At 39.9% G+C, this 16,689-nt stretch overlaps 1 protein-coding gene across 4 annotated transcripts in view; it reads right to left on the reverse strand.

The window, feature by feature from the left end:
- Nucleotides 1-16,689, reverse strand: part of KIAA1549 (KIAA1549 ortholog) — a 148,112-nt gene that overhangs the window by 34,490 nt on the left and 96,933 nt on the right. For all 4 annotated transcript variants that reach the window (XM_042051281.1, XM_042051283.1, XM_042051280.1 and 1 more), the window contains exons 8-10: nt 16,090-16,235; nt 9,497-9,674; nt 7,155-7,339 (exon numbers count right to left, since the gene is read on the reverse strand). In XM_042051281.1, the coding sequence (XP_041907215.1) occupies nt 7,155-7,339; nt 9,497-9,674; nt 16,090-16,235 (509 nt within the window). The remainder of the gene's footprint in view (nt 1-7,154; nt 7,340-9,496; nt 9,675-16,089; nt 16,236-16,689) is intronic.

Here is a 16,689-nt window from a genome sequence, read left to right on the forward strand (position 1 = left end):
ATGTTAGAAGAAGACAGGCAACTTTATAGGATAGACAGGCCACGGCTGTCTGTGTTTCACCAGATTTTCACCCATAAGTTACGTTAAACAATTAACTCCTCTAAGGCCACGCACACAACTCCAGCACCAACTGCAACCTCTAAGAGAGACAGCACAACCAATGAAAAACCTCCAAATTTAGGGAACTCCTTTCCAAACTTGTGAAGCAAACAAATACATTCTAACATGATTCTCACCATCTGCACAGTGCACATATACCACACATCCTCTCTACAGATAATGAGAAAAGTGCTACCACTTTTAACGAAAGACTTTAAAGATAGAGCATAGGTCAGCAATTTTCATTTACTTTTTCATGCTGGTATTTTGTTGGGTTCAATGATTCACACATTTATATACCTTAAAAGGTTTTAACATGCACAGAAAGTACATTCACATGTACTACAGAAACATCCCGCCTGCTGAAATGAAACTGCAAGTTTCAACTGCAAGTGGATAGCACATTAAAACCTTAGGCAACAATGATTTAATGTTGGTGCATTTCCTTGCTCCCAAAACAGCTAAATTCTACAGTAGACTTTCTATTGTCTTTTGTTAGGAGAGAGAAATTTATTTCCCCAGTATTAATCTCTTCTCAGAGGTTTATTATGTTTAGGATGGCACAACATTCATCTGTATCTTGAAAATAGATTCTTTTTAACTCCTTTTGAAAAGTAACCACTACATAAACATGACTAAAAATCCACTGATCACCTACATTTTGAATGGCATGTTCACTTCTAGCCTCCCTCTCTCAAAAAGGATGGAAAAGAACTAGAAAATGTTCTGATTATTCAAAGGTTCAAAGGCCAGTTCAAAAGGTCTCCTCTGATTGGAAGAAGAGATGGCAGAGAGGGAATATGACAGAGTTCTGTAAAGTCAGGACTGGCAAAGATGAAATGCCTAGGAATCAGCTGTTCCCTGTCCCCTCCCATACAAGGACTAAGGGACATCACAGAAAACTCAGAAGTAGCAGGATAAAAGCAGAATGAAACAAGATGATGCGGTTCTTCATTTAACATGCTGTGGAAATCCCTGTCAGCAGCTGAGACGGGTTTAGAAGGACCAAACAAGTTAATGGAAAAGAAGCATGTTGAGGGTTGCTAAATATCATCACTTCTACACACAGTCCTTGAGGCACAAATAACTGGGGGCTGAAGAGTTCCTCAAGGCAAAGCAACCTGTCCTTACTTGCCCTGTCCTTCTCCCCTTCTCTAGGCTTTTTCTTTTGGCATCTGGGCTAGCTGGCCTTTCGGAATGCTCTCAAGACAGATACTCAAATATCTTAAGAAAGCAGATGGAGACATTTTACTTTTTATACCTATTTGTATAAGCAGTATATCTAAGTGTGGTATTTTACCTCTATCATTTGCGAATAGTTAATCCTCATTACAGAGGAAGAGTTACTACAAAAGAGCTCTTTCAGAGGAATTGCCATCAGAGAAATGTATTGTTGAGGAGTAATTAAGATGTTGAATACTGCATCCCTTGTTAGAATCCAGCTATTGACTCTGAAGGAGATCCGGTACGCCATCCCAAAAAAAGACAACAGTTTGGATAGTTAGTCAAGGTAGCTATTACAAATGAATGATATTTGTTATGCAAACATGAATCTCTTGCATAAACTCATGTCAGTTTTCAAGTAGTTTTTATAAGATTGGTGTCAGATGCCTTTCTTAACAGGAGTCTCTTTTGACTGAATTTTTCTGCAATGCAGAGCTGTTGCCTCGACATTATACAGATGAACAAAAGGATTATAGGATGTCAAAACATCACAAGAATTCTTTGCATCAGGAGCAGAAGCCTAGTATTTAGCCTCCAGCAGGGCTGGGCTCTGATCTTGGGAACATCCAAGAGATAGTCTACTGAACATACAATAATAAGCAAAACTCTCAATTCAGAGGTGTAAAGTTACACCTGACACATGACATTTGGAGATCAGATATTCCTGCTTAGGGGGGGAATAAAAACCCACACAAGTGCCTCTCAGACATCTTGCAGAAGGCATGACTCATTACCTGTGACCGTGAGCTGATGAGAGCAGACATGCAAGGGCTGGTGACAGTCCCCAGGTGATGATGACACTTAGCTGAGGTGTGCTGGCACATGAGGCAAACTGGCAGCCCTCCAGCTCTGGCATTACCTGTGCTGCTGCTCCAGGAGAAGGTGCAGTACTTTGTCCAAGGTTTTGTGCGGACTAACCCACTCCACCTCTGCCACAGGTAAACAGACACAGGAGGGACACTGAGCCAGAACGACATATTCAGTCTCTAAGAACCACCGTGGGGTGCAGAAGGCTCCAGAGAGGAGTGACATCTGACTGGAGAAGTAGGCATTTTTCCCCATGGGTTTTAGGATGTGCCCTTGGGAAAACAAGGAACTGAGCAAGCCACTCAAAGCTATCACTGCAAAAGCAATAACTTCAGCACACCCAGCATTTAGAGGGGAACATCCAAGACCCTCTAAATAAACTGCCAATTAGCTTGTCCACAGGTGTCAAGTTCTCGCCATTAGGGCAGGGAGCCCTTCCCTGAATAATTGTCTACAGCTGAAATTATCTCTGAGATGCTATAGGAAGTAATCTGACATTTTTCTTCAAATGCTTGTACACAGAAGGGAAAGTGAAACCCCTAGAGAACGAGGTTCCATTTTAAATTTTGGATGTCCGCAGAGGAGGAAATAGTATTGCTGATGCTGCTCCCATTGTGGATAACGTGTAAAATGTTTTTTCTGCTCTTTGGGGAAGAGCAAATGAGTGTTTTTGCACAAAAACATCAGAGGCCCTGTACAGAGCAAAATGATGGTTTGGGTATTAAAGAAATTAATTTTTTCATGAAGAAAAATAACCAATGGCAAAAATTCAGTTGACCACAAAAGGCACAGCTTCCTTGCCGGAAAAAAAAAAATTGGGATAAGCAAAAGGTTGGGACACTGTTATGGCAGATATAGGCAATGCCAAGAGAGAAAACCTTGTTATTCAAAAATGCCACTTGTGCATCTTTTTACTTCACAAGGCAAAGACATCTTTATCCAATGCAACAACCCAGGTCACATCAAGGTGAATTTCCAGTAGGATGCTATGGCTTACAGAACAGGTCATGAATATTTGATGTGCCCTTTAAATATCTTAGTATCATCTCTTGAAAAGAATTATCCTTGCACAGACCAATGAATCTTGCATAGATGCACTGCTCTCCCCTGTTTCCTTAACTCTCAGTTTAAAAAGCATACAAATAACTTTGATCTAAGCATGTTTTCCCATTTAATCTCCAGAATAAAAAAGGAAACCTAACGTTTTGCAAGTATTGTTAATCCTGTTTTGACGCAACAGGATGGATTAGCAAACCAGAGTCTCTTCAAGATCCTTTATTTTTCCTTACTTTATGATCAAACCTGGTTTTGCTAGCATCAGTTCCCACAAAAGTTTTCTTTCCCATGTATTTGTGTGTATATTCACTGAAACAGCAGATAAGTAAAAAATCCCTTAATAATAGGCTCCCTTTCTATACTCTTTGCAGAAAGTAACATTATGAGCCTTTTTAAGCAGGATCCTTGTGCCATCCTGTCTGCAGGACATTGATCCTGTAATGAAGCTGGAAGGCCAGATGGAAAGAACAGAAACTGGTGGAGTGGTACATCCAGCGAGCAGAACAGGCCTTTGCCGTGTATAGTCCACCCTGCCCTGTATCACTGCCTTAAGAGAAACACAATCCTTGCTATTATCTGTATTACCTTTGAGAATGACCTGGCCTTAAGGGTGCGGCCAAGCAGCACATCTGGACTCAAGCCCAGCTTCAAGGCTGCTGTGGCACATAAATATTGATGCAATCTTGGGTACCTCTGTGGACTTGTCACCGTAGGATCTGGGTATTATTCAACACAGCCATGTCCACTCAAGTGGGAAATCTGCTATTACTGACCATCACAAGTGAGCAGCTGTGACCCAAATAGTCTAAAGGGGCATCCACAGAGCATTTAAGGTACCAAAGCCAGTTAGCTGTGCTGGCATGATGTGCTGGCAGTACAACTGAATTGCTGTGTAGCACAACTACCTGGTGGCCTTCACCTCACCAAGGTGTACCCAAGCAGCCATATCCCATACACCCAAAAAGGCATGTAGGCTCTAATTGCCAGCAGATAACAGTACTGGGTTCCTTCATCAGAAGATAGACTGCGAGGTTAGGCAGCTTATGACTTTTAATGGTGGCCATAGGAACACAGAAATCATACCTACTCTGTAAAAGTAATCTTTTATATGTAAAGGTTTAAAAATAAAACTTGTATTGTCTGAATGAATATCAAAACACTTCGGGAAAATCCAGGAATTTCAAAGCAGAATGAAACAATTAAGTGAAAGAAGAGAAGAAAGGAAACATATGACTAAGAATGAATATGGGGCTACAGAATCCAGTAAAATTTGTAGTGTCTAAGAATCTCTCTGAAGAGGATAATGCAACTTTGTAAGAGAGATTCTAACTAAGAATAAAAAGCTCCTGCCCAACCTGTGGCTTACTTATGCAATCTGCATTTACAGTACATCTACTGAATTCTGTCTCTCAGTGTTCCAAGGAACCAGCCTTCCAGTCTTGTCTCTGCAGCATGAAGCAAACAGGCTTTCTCCTCACTCCCAACCCCATTCCAGGCTTTTAAGTCACAGGTAACGTAATTTGCTATCAGCGGCTACTGTGAATTCTAAAGGTTATTATGCTGCCCACTGATCTGCTATGTTAAAATGGCTAATTAAAGACACTGAAGAAAGACTGGTGACACCCCTGGAGATCCACCAGTGCAGTATGATACCTGATTTCAGCTGAACAAGAAATGTGTGTCTCAGTTTCTTGTCTTCCAATCAACACACATCTTCAAGCACAAAACACATTATAGACTTATTACAAGGTTGAAAAGTCTTGTTTTCTATTTCCAGTATGGAAATATGCCATACATATGCTAATGAAAAACTCTACATTTACATTAATTTTTTGTTAAATATTAACAGAAGTAAGAAGAGCTAGCACACTATAAATGCATCTTTGTCTTTTATACATATAGATTCCAAGATAAAAACTCAGATCTTTAACCTAAATATCTTTCTATTTACAGATGTAGTGCAGGCTTTCACCTCCCTTCAGTGCCAAGGTCAAACTCTGAAAATAGAGAATGGAAATAATCGTGGCTGTGGTGAGGAAGGGGGAGGCTGAGTCCATTTTTATGGAGTTTATTTACAGACATAAATCCCTGACCACATGATGACACTCCTTTGATCACTTCTTTGCATTTACTCTAATAAAAAGTATAAAATACAGAGACAATTTTAGAGGGCAGGATCAGACCAAATGTCCCTAATAATATGTATGCTGTTTTGACTGTCTGAGGGTCTTTGGTGGTGGTTAAATACACACTACTCAGACCCAGAATTCCAACCCACTGTTTGAAGACATGAAATCCCAATGACAGCCTAATAGCAAGGAAGCCAGAGCACTGCTTTTATTCTGGGGAAAGGAGGAAATGGTTTGCAAAGTAGGTTCTTCCAGTTGCTTGATGTGCAAAGTGATAAAAATGTAAGACTTTTTATTGCTTTACCTCCAGTAGCACAAGGATTGAACTCGATGTCCACGCTGGGTCTTTCTAGTTTGCTTACAGCGACTTCCCCAAAGAAGGCAAAGTGACAGGTTCCCCAGGCAACCCAAAATGAGACTCACATATAAACAAGTTTGAGGCTTCTGACTCATGAATGATTAAGATGAAGAATATTGTGGAAGCAGTGGGGAAAAGCAACTGAGCCATTTTCTTAAAAGAAAGTAATTATATGAAGGATGTTTCTGGCCTTGCAGCCAATACAACCCAGCTGCTTCCTTACAAAAAAAAGCTTGTGACAGCAAAGAGGTACTGAAAATGTGATCAAAGAGTGTACCAAGGGTAATGGTCCTCTCTTGCCTCTTCTGTATGACCCTACTCAAATTAGTCAAAACTACTGTGGGGAACTTCCTCAGTCAAAAACCTGTGTTAGATATTACCACAGCAGAGGTGAAACACGGTACCAGGGGGTGGAGTTCATCAAAAGGTACCACTTGTTGCCAGCCTGGATTCCGACACACAACCCGCAGTCGCAAGGCAAGTGGAAGTTACTATTGATTTGTTCTGACTGCTTTGGAAGTGTAAGCGCTTTCTGTTTCTCTCATCTTTCACACCATTAATTATCTTGAAAGAGAGCATGGTGTACAGACAAGGCTCATTATGGAGGAAACTGTGTGACTGAACATGAGGTGACAGTGCAAGAACATGACTGCAGTGCCACAGGATTAGCACAGGCAGATTATTTTTCCTTTATTAATGCCTCTGAAGGTCTAGTCAATAATAAGCATTTCTGACACGTGCAAGTTCTCTTTGGTTGTAAAAAGAAAATAACCTTTCAGGCACTTTATCATTCTTTTTACTGAATACATCCTTTGTGAAAATCCTGGGTCACAAATTTTTTGATTTACAGTCCTGGGCAAGAAAAAGACAAGGGCACTGAATTTCTCACCATCCTAACCAGCACTATGGCCAACATGCTCACTTATGCAGGCACACACAGATCCACTAATGAACGTTCTAGTACTGCAACAAGCTCTCACAACTGCAACAAAAAGAGACCTGGCAGAACATGGACCAGCCAGGATAGGGTCTAGCAAATTCCAGTTCCAGCATGAGGTATGATGGGTGGTGCACTTTAGCTGTCAACTTTGGTTAGCAGAAGCTCTCCAAAGAAAAATTCAGCCTTCTGGGGAAAACAAGGTCAGTGATTCAAGACTCTACATTTCTTCTTATTCAGTCCCAGCCACAGCCTTGAAATGAAGTGATAAAGAAAGGTTCCTTTCAGCCTCAGTGGCCACATTTCAGAGGGATGGATCTATCTAATGCAGTATCATATACTCAGGAGAATAAATAAAACACTACAGGATTCTTGACTTCAACTATCATTAGACTACTTTCCTCCTTTCCCCCCCTCCCCGAACTGGAATGCTCTGAAACTGTGTTTACACATGCTAGTTAAGGATGCCAGGTGTTCCCCAGAGTCTCACATTCGTTTATGCTCAGAATACTCAAGCTCCTCTCAGCACAGCTTCCCCTTTTACCTTCTGTCGCTGCTGAATGTTGCTCATTGTGTCTGGCTGAAACTCCAGCTTGTCTGTTCGACAGAGCTTCCAGTATAAAATAATAACAATCAGGAGCACCACGGCAACTGGGACTGCCACCCCAACGATAATCCAGAGGTTGCTATTCTGTGTCTCTGAAGCAGACTCCTTCATCTTCTCCACAGCTGTAAAGTTAAAAGGAAGACAGCAATATTATGTGGTTATCTTTTAAACTGAGGGCACTTCAAGGTTATGTATTTTTATGTTCTTGTAAATGCTAGTTAAGGAATTTATCAGAAACCAGCTGTACATCACAGGAAATGTCATACCACTGTAAGTTAAGGTATGTCACGCTCAGGAAGCATGGGGCAGGAGATTGATTGTCCTGGCCCACCTTCTGAAGACCTGTGCTTAAAATACTAATGAAAATGCACTTCTGCCACATCATCCTGTAACCCAAAACTAAGCTGACATAGCGAAATGGGTCCAAAAAAAAATGACTCTACCACTAGCAAAGGTAAGATGGACTTTCCCACACTGCTGCCTGTTTCCTGCTTTAAGCAGTATTACCAGCTGCCTCTTCTCCTTAACATTTTGTCATCACAATCAATTTGACCCTCCCCCCACCAAGGTATATAGTTCTGCATTGTTGATTACTTCCTTTCTTCTCTCTGTTCCACTGTCAGTGTGCGAGATCCTTTAGCCCCAAACAGAAAACAAAACTGCTGGAAAGTGTAACCAAGCAAGTCCCTCTTGTAAAAACTAAACTGAAAGAAATGACAAAACTTTCATTTGCTCTGTTTTGCATAGTGATTATATGTGGGACTAAAAACTATACATACATACATATATATATAAACCAATAATATATTTCTAGTCAAACTGATGCACTTTCTAAAAATAATGTTTTCAAGTTAAAAAGAATATTTCTATTTTTTCTATATATCATTTTATTAATGATGAGCCTAGAGCTTAAAAGAATATATAATTCTTGTATTTTATACACCTAACAGCTCATTTATGACATTATGTTTTCTGGTATAAAAATAACCTTTTCTTGGTCTAGTTTCTTCCAATAAGAAGCATTTAAAGATTTCTATGACTCTATGACTCTTAAATTTCTAATGTCAGGTCAAATGAAACAAGTTTCAACACGCACAGCAAGCTATAAACACTTCATGAAGTTTGTTCAACATTTATTATTTTTGTAAAGAGAATTTATTCTTGCAACTTCTTTCACTTCTCTCTAACCAGCATTACGGTTCATTAATGGATATTAAGCAGATGTATATGAGCTACTGACCTATCTGTACATAACTGTTTTAATGAGAGACAAAATTTAGAAACACATACAGATGGTACAATTATTACTATTTTCTTATTTTTCTTTCTGCAGAGAATTGTAAGTATCAAACACATGCTTGTTCTGTTGGCAAAATACCCTGTGGTACCATGTAGCTCATGCCTCCATATTGCACAGAAATGAGAAAAGGTAATTAAGCATTCATACCAATGAGGTATTTTGCAAATCATACCTGTCTGTTCCTAAGACACTTTTAAATGTCTTTCCTAATTGTAACATGGAATTTTGAGTAGGTATTCTGTTTCGCTACTTACTGAAAATCATTTTTATACCAAGCCTCCTGAATAAAGTAATTGTATGACTTTATATGACCTATCCTATTCATTCTGATGTATAGATGATAAAAAAAAAATCACATTACTTTTATATTAAATTCATCAGACGATCATATTATTTATAGACTATATAATACTGATGGACAAACAAATAAAACCAAGGTCAATCATATTCAGTGGAGGTAATAAATGCCCCAACTACCATTAATGTACATCTTTCACAGAAAAAGTAACTCAGACAAAAAAGCAGTGACTTGTGTTAAACTTCATTGCCATTACTCAGCTGAAGGAAACACCCATTTCATACCAGCACCCTCCCATCTCACAATTGTGGGGTCTGTGCAAGCTCCTGGGCAAGATAAACTGTAAAGAAATACTGGACTAGCAGGATGAGATGAGAATGGCAGGAAGGTCTTTAGTTAGCACAGTACTTTTCCAGCACAAGCATGGAGTGAATGCAGTGAGGCTTGACTTAAGGACCCTGCTGCAACCCTAAGCTCAGCAGGGTCTTTAAAAAGCCAAACAACTCCGCGTAGCTCACTGCAAGGCTGCTAAAACTGATTTCCTCAGGAGTGTCATAGCTGCAGCATTCCAAGAACAAAACACTGCAACAGCAGGCACTGTACAGTGCCATAACTTCCAAAGCTAAAGACACCCTTCCAGTTTGTCTTTGCTGGCATCGGTGTGGATTTGACAGGGCTTACGTTGTGCAACGCTGCCTTCAATGCGGTATCCAAGGATGATGGCAGCCCGCTGGATATCGACTCTGTTCATCAGGTCTGAGCACTTCAGAGCACTCAGTCTCTCCCCATCTTGGTCCTCCACAAAGTAGATCAGCTCCACGGGGTTATCAACACCAACTAACCGTGACACATTCACGATCTGAAAAGAAATTGCAAAGCTTTTACATTTTAAGTTGTGTTTGCTTGGAGCTCCCATACATTTGGCCTTACAGTCCATACTCTCTCTGCCCTGTTGTAACAGAAAGGAAAATTTCAAGGGATGTTCGCTTGTATGATACATTTTTATGACAAACCATTTTCCCCCCCCCCTACTTGTATCATAACAATGTACAGATCTGATAAGTAAGAGAACTGCTTTCACCCTAAAGATGCCACTGTGGAATCCTCTACTGCCTTTAGCAATTGCTGGTTAGTAGGAAATAAGAAGAAGTGTGACTGCACTTTTCCCTTCTCTAGATACCTACTCTAACTTTGATTTGTTATTCATAACACACACACCTCTTTGCTCCAGTTTTTCTAAATGTTAAGCAGCTACACAGGTGAATATTCTGTTAGCATCAAATAAAACTGTTTGCTCTGATTCAACTTAAGCACTTGCACAGCCACCTTCATCCTCCAAACAGCTCCCCTTGGCATCCACCTTTCTTCAGGAAGGAATGTATTTGACGCTGTGGGAAGCAATTCTTCCTACCTACATCTAAAGACATTAATAATCAAAAGAATGCATGCTATGAGGAAGCCCTGTAGATACTCTCTAACCACCAAACATCTACATTGCATATGAGAACCACATAACTTTGAATTCCTGTAAAATTACATCTTTTTATGTAACAACTCTCCTCTGTTTAACCATTTACCATGTAATGGTGAGCTCAAACGAGAATTAGGACAAAAAATAGTAGGAGGTATTGGGTCATGATTTTCTTTTTTTAATAGAGTTTGAAGGGCTCTGGAAGGAATTGACATAAATAGAGCAATGTATTTTGCTTCCTTCAGAATTATCCTTCTGCTATAAAGTACATATTTAAAAAATTATAATCTCAGAAACTGCCCATAGGCCTGAAGTAAAGCAAACATACAAATGTTTGCATGTCTGAAGCTTACAAAAGCAAAGCTTTGTATTGTTTTCTTTCCTAGATTCCAACTAAACAAATCATGTTGAAGGAAAGAAGTGCAATTTCTAGCTCAACAGGAATGATATTCTGGTTTTAGGGAACAGCAACTCAACATGTTCTAAAAAAGCATTTCCCAGGAATGGTAACAGCAAGATGTGTGTGTATATCTATATTAAAAAAAAAAAGAGGGGGAAAAAATGAGAAAAGAGAAAGCACAATTGTCATAAAATTGTCTTCTAGGACAAATCAACTGAAAGCAAAGAATAAATGTTCAGTGTCAGCCACATTTGATGCAAGAAACAGAATATCTACAAATAGAGCAGAGAAATGTGCAGATCTCTGAAACACAGCAAGAGCTGCTAACAGGACCCATTAAATGATGCTGCTGCTCAGCAGAACACCCTTCACTCTTCCACCAGCCGAGGGGCAACCAATCCCTGACTGAAGGTAACAAAACAGCATCAATTCAACAGACATATTCAGCAGCTATAAAGCTGAATCTGGCTTCATGGAACACAACTATACAATTAGTTAACAAATGTCTACAGCTTTATATTATGTCTGCTTCAGCTGGCTTGCCACAGCCTGCTCTCAGTGCACAGAGCAGCAGGGCATACAGACTGCTCTCTGCTTCCAGCACAGAAGAAACCTTCCCAAACAGCACTTAACTCACATGGAGGGTCAGGGAGTTCAAAGGCCACATGGGACTGAAAATCAATGGGTTCTTTGTTTAAATTTTATTAAACCCCTCTGTGCATAGCAAAGCCACAGAACCAGAGAAATTTAGAAAATTCTCTAACTGAACTGTCATATATTTTATGGCTTGTGAAGCATCCAAGAAGCACTATAATTATGTGTGTTACACACACACCAGGTAACAGTCCCAAGCTGACTGAACGGGTTAACCAAGGAACTTCTCCACAGCTGCCTTTAGAAAAGGCAGAGGGTAAGAAGGACGAGACTCCAGTGCAAGTTGTCACAACTGAACTCTACAAAGTTTAACACAGAATTTAAAACAACAGCATACAGCTCCCTATGCTGAGGAACAGGGATGAGTGAGAACAGTAGAGTGGAGATAGGAAGAAGTAGCTGGAAGTATTTCAGCACAGTATAAAGAACATGGGAACAAGCACGAAAAAGTTCAGTGGAGGTGCAGGCTAGTGCTGACAAACTAAGCTCACTATTTTAAGCTAAGTTTTACCTGAAATAATTCATTCTGAATACACAATGTTTTATGACTGCTCACACCACAGAGAGAGAAGCTGCAGACAAAATTCCAAAACCACAGGGAAATGGTTATGGATTTCTGTTCTGGGAAAGCTGATGACTAGCACAGTAGTCTGGAAGCAAATACAAGACACTTAGACTTGTACATAAACACAGTAACTGTGACACTATCAGTACCTCAGTTTTCATCTCTGTCACGCTGATTCACTAAATTTTATTTATTGATTGTTTTAACTAGCCTCTGAGTTTGCTGTAACAGAGGAAATGGCATATTGGGGCTGACCTGTTTTAAATCTGGTCATGGAACTGAGGTACAGTCACTGTGCCTATTTTTTATAGAGTTTCTGTATTCTAAGTTTTGTGACACATGGTTCCAAATTATACGCTTTGTGCAGCTTCAGACTGGTTTAGTCTCTGTCCTTGAGAGTGCTAAGAATGCAAGCAGAGACAAATACTATTTTCCAGGCATCCAGCAAAGCAGCCCACACGTAAGGAAGCATTTAAGCATTTTACATTTATACTTTGACAGTGAGGGATGACACAGGGAGGGAGGAGACAGAAGAATTTCAAACACAGGAGGCAGAAAATGGGAGGGGAAAAAAAAAAACAGACAAAAAGACTAATTCAACTTCTGTGTACATAAATGATACCATCTTTGTTGATACTAGATGTGCATTTAACCTCCACAGAGGAAAGGCTTAACTGTGTTCAGGTGTCAGTAAATTTAATTTAAAAAGTGTTTTCAAGTGAATATCATAGGTCAGTGAACAGAGTTGCCTTGGTAACAAAATCTAGTTCGTAATTTCAAGCAGGGAAATACAAGTGGTAGGGAAGCTCCCAAGGCATTCTTACAGTCACAGCCAGCTCGTGGGATGTCCTGGTCAGCAAACCCCACAGGAGCAAGGAACCCCTGGGTGAACTTTTCCAGGGTCTCAAAGTCACGAGCACTACTTAGAAACAAGCAGATATGCACACACAATCTCCAAAGCTCGTGCACAAGTATTATTTTCCTTTCTTTGCTTCATTCATCACCTTGGGAAAAAAAATAATCAAAAAAGATCCTTTTTCTGTCTTATTAAAAGCAGGATTTTAGTGTCTGGGCAATTAACTCAAGCTGCATTGTGGTTTGGACAGCACACAGATATAGGAACAGGCTGTGAGCAACCAGACAGAGGGGCCAACTGCTGCCTGGGACGGCTGCTGGAGGGGCCAAAAGCCTCAGAGGAAAAGGTGAAGCAGCAGCAGCACCCAAATGTTTCATTTATAAACCTAAGAACTCACAGCAAGACAAGCTGTCCTCAGACAGGAGAGACACATAAGCTGTCAGCAGAAAAACAAGAGAACGAATGTCTGCTTTAATGAAAAGCTCAATTCAGTCATTACATTCCCTCATAGCTGCTACCTCCTCACACATATTGCAACTAAAATGTTGCCTAACATGTTCTTTCAATCAGAACACTACTCTTTGTTTCATTTACTAGGATCATCTTTTCACTTTCTATTAGGTTTAAAGGACCAAGCATGTTGAGATGAAGGAAAATAATGGTTTTTTTTTATTAGCTGCTGGTGTATTTTTAAACTACAGTTAAGCCATTTACTTCCTAAAAAATGCAATGAGAATTACTACAGTAAACTATTGACAAAATATAGCATAGGTCTCTGAAGATGCAATGCAAACCACATTAAGCATGTGCCTTCAAATCTGCAGCAACAGAAGATGCATATTGAAAATATATATGGCTTACTCTGTGAAACATTAATAGAACATCATACAAAAATCAGTGGAACTATCAGAAATGAAACAACCAGGTGTGAGGCTTCAGAGGGGTTTTTGTAGATAATGGTTACAGGCTTTTTTCTCTTTTTGTCATAGAGTGCCACCTGTTAACAGCACAGTCAGTCCAACAGAAGGGGAAAGCCTGCTATTTGGGCACCCTCCAAAGCTCTTCTTCAAAATGTCTAGGTTTAAAACACAATTTTTAACATTCTTAGGTACTAACACATGCCTTTAGAAATGAAATCTAAACCTCACAATGTATCACTTCTATTTCCTGAGCACGTGAAAGGAAACTAATATGCCTGCAGTAACATTCACAAATAATTGCTTCACCTCCTGACCTGCAGTCCTGATTTTCCACAGAGCTTAGAAATGTCACATTTCAATACACTATAAATGTATTTCACCTCAGGAAAAACTCTGGTCTACAGGGTCACAACACAAGTGAAATATGAGTCTAGTCTTTAATGGATATATGCATGTTCTGTTAACAAAACTATGCAACACTTCTGTTGCTGGCAGCTTTTGTTCTTATTTTCACTTCATTGTGCTCTATTATCGTAGCAGTCACTGATTTGTGTGCAAGAAATATATATGGGAAAATCTGAATATAAAGCACAAGAAACATTATTAGCTCTCCCAGGAGACACAAACACACTTCAAACAGAGCTTATAAACTTGGCTATGAGAAACAGAATTAACAGCAGGAAAAGGGTCATGGCAGATGCCTATGGACAAGATCCTCAGCTAACAGGGGAACACCCTTCAAAGAAGCCATCCTTCACTCTGGAGCCCACTACCAGGTGCATCAGTCCAGCTGCACACAACAGCCTCTCTGGCTGTCTCACCTGCCACACACCTGAACATCCTGCCAAGGAAGCTACCAAGGTGCTGCAGCACCTGCAGGTACCTGCTGTTCTCATCCAGGAGAGCAGGACACCCATCACACACCTCGCTGCAAGGTATCTCTTCAGCCTCCCTTCTTCCACATCTCCTTTATTACACTTCTAACCACTTGCAAGTGTGGGCTGAGAGCACCTGGAAAAGCCCTGTGATGGTAAGATGTGCTGATTGTAATGAACAGAATCCTCCTCTGCCCAAAGACAGCAGTTGGCAGGCTCTTTGCACTAATTAGGTGGCATAAATGAGCAGCACTGCTGTCTGGAACACAAGCTGCAGACCTCATCTTATGGCCCAGTAAGTAATACAAAGTCAAAAGAAAAATGCTGTATTTTCACTTTCCAAAATACTACTCTCTGTCTAAAAAGGATGTGCCCATAATTTTGTGCATGAAAAAAGAAATTACCTGAGCTTTATAGTGCAAAGTCATAAAACTCTAATCTAAACACACACATTTTATAGGCTGTGGTATCTTCACTAGCAACATAAGGAATATTTGTTTAATTTATATGCAAAGGGAGGACAAAGGCATAATGAACAAAGTGCACTAGGAGGTGTTGGGAATAGAAGATCTGAAGCAGACACCTATTTGCAGCAATTCAAAGCTGTACAGAAGAAAAATAAAATAAAATCTCCATTACTGAAACAGATGTTTCTGAAACAGGAAAACAGAAGTAAGAATATCCCAACATCTGGAAATTTCAGTGGCAGCAAAAACTGTAGGATTAAATTAAATAAAGACAAGAGATCTGAAATGCAAAAGGGCATCTGGGAGGTAAACCAACTGTCAATGAATAAGCTGGAAAATTTTAAGATGATGAGCCATTAAAAAGTACTTTGGCTTTCAGATTGTCGAACTGACTAGAAAGAACACATCAGAATTTAAAACTTTAAAAATCCAAGTCTTCTTGGACTTTATGTGAATAAATCCGCCTGTGACAAAACTCTAAAGCAGCACTGGAATCCAAATAACAATAACAAAAGTTGCTATGTGTGCAAAATTTGGCATGATTAATCATTTTTACCTGAAATCCAACCCTGTGACCAGGAGTACTGTGACAAATAAGATGTTAAGGGGCAGAACGTACTACTCTACTGTTGCATCAAGATGCACACGACTCTATTTTGTATTTCTACACCACTACCAAACCAAGAGAACTGTGAAGTAGCTGTCCCAGCAGATTAATTTTTTTCAGATGATCATCCTGTCTCCTTTTTTGCTAGGCACCTCATGTAAGCTAAACAAGACAGAATGCTTTTAAAATAGGATGTTGGTAAAATAATTTTCAGTGTTGTTTCTAAGAAGCCATCAGAAATTTTTAGTAGGAACTTAATCAGTTATTTGCATTTGTTATGTTTAGCTTAAAAGACAAGAAGAATCCTGGTTTTAGGTGTAAAATACAAGCATCATCAACTAGCTAAATGTGACACATGCTTTTGAGTTACATTTCTCAACTCAAAACCTGAACAACGTTAATTTATTCAGCAATTTATTACCCTTTAGTTTTCATCCTCTGATTTTGAGCTCTTCATACCTGCACAATGTTGCTGCCTGCAAAACTGGCCCGTCTCCATATCCGCCCTCGGACCAAAGCCTCGTTTAACAGGTGAGCGAGCTTCCGCTCCATCTCAGCCCGAAACACTTCCTCCTGAATTCGCTGGTCGACGACTCCCAGGAGAACTGCATGGCACAGAAAGCAACCCAAGAAAACAAAATCATTAGTAAAACTTCTCAGTGTCTTCTCCTCCACTTCAGTTACAAGCTTTGAGTCGCGCTGTGACAGCTCATGGACAACTCGAGAGCACCTGTATTTATATGGGAATTCTGACCTGCTCAGCTGGAGGTTACATGTTGGAAAAGGGAGACATTTGGTGGGAACAAGTCAAAATAAGTAATCTGGTGGAAAAAAGAAATTCAGGCAGAGGACTTTTTTGGAACCTTAACCAAGCCAGACAGACCCAGGATAAGAAGGAAACTATTTCAATTCTAAAATTGCATCAAATTATGAACATTCCATGAATTTTCAAAAACTACTAAAAGAGAAAACTTAGTCTAAATTGTCTGCTTCAACTAACTGCAGTCAAAGTGTTGTGTTCAGAAGTGATACAGAGTTGGAGATGGGGAGGGCAAGGGC

This window comes from Corvus kubaryi, unplaced genomic scaffold, assembly GCF_017639235.1.
Source record: "Corvus kubaryi isolate FWS band 111438036 unplaced genomic scaffold, C.kubaryi_AGA036_p1.0 74, whole genome shotgun sequence".
Classification (NCBI taxonomy): Eukaryota; Metazoa; Chordata; class Aves; order Passeriformes; family Corvidae; genus Corvus; species Corvus kubaryi.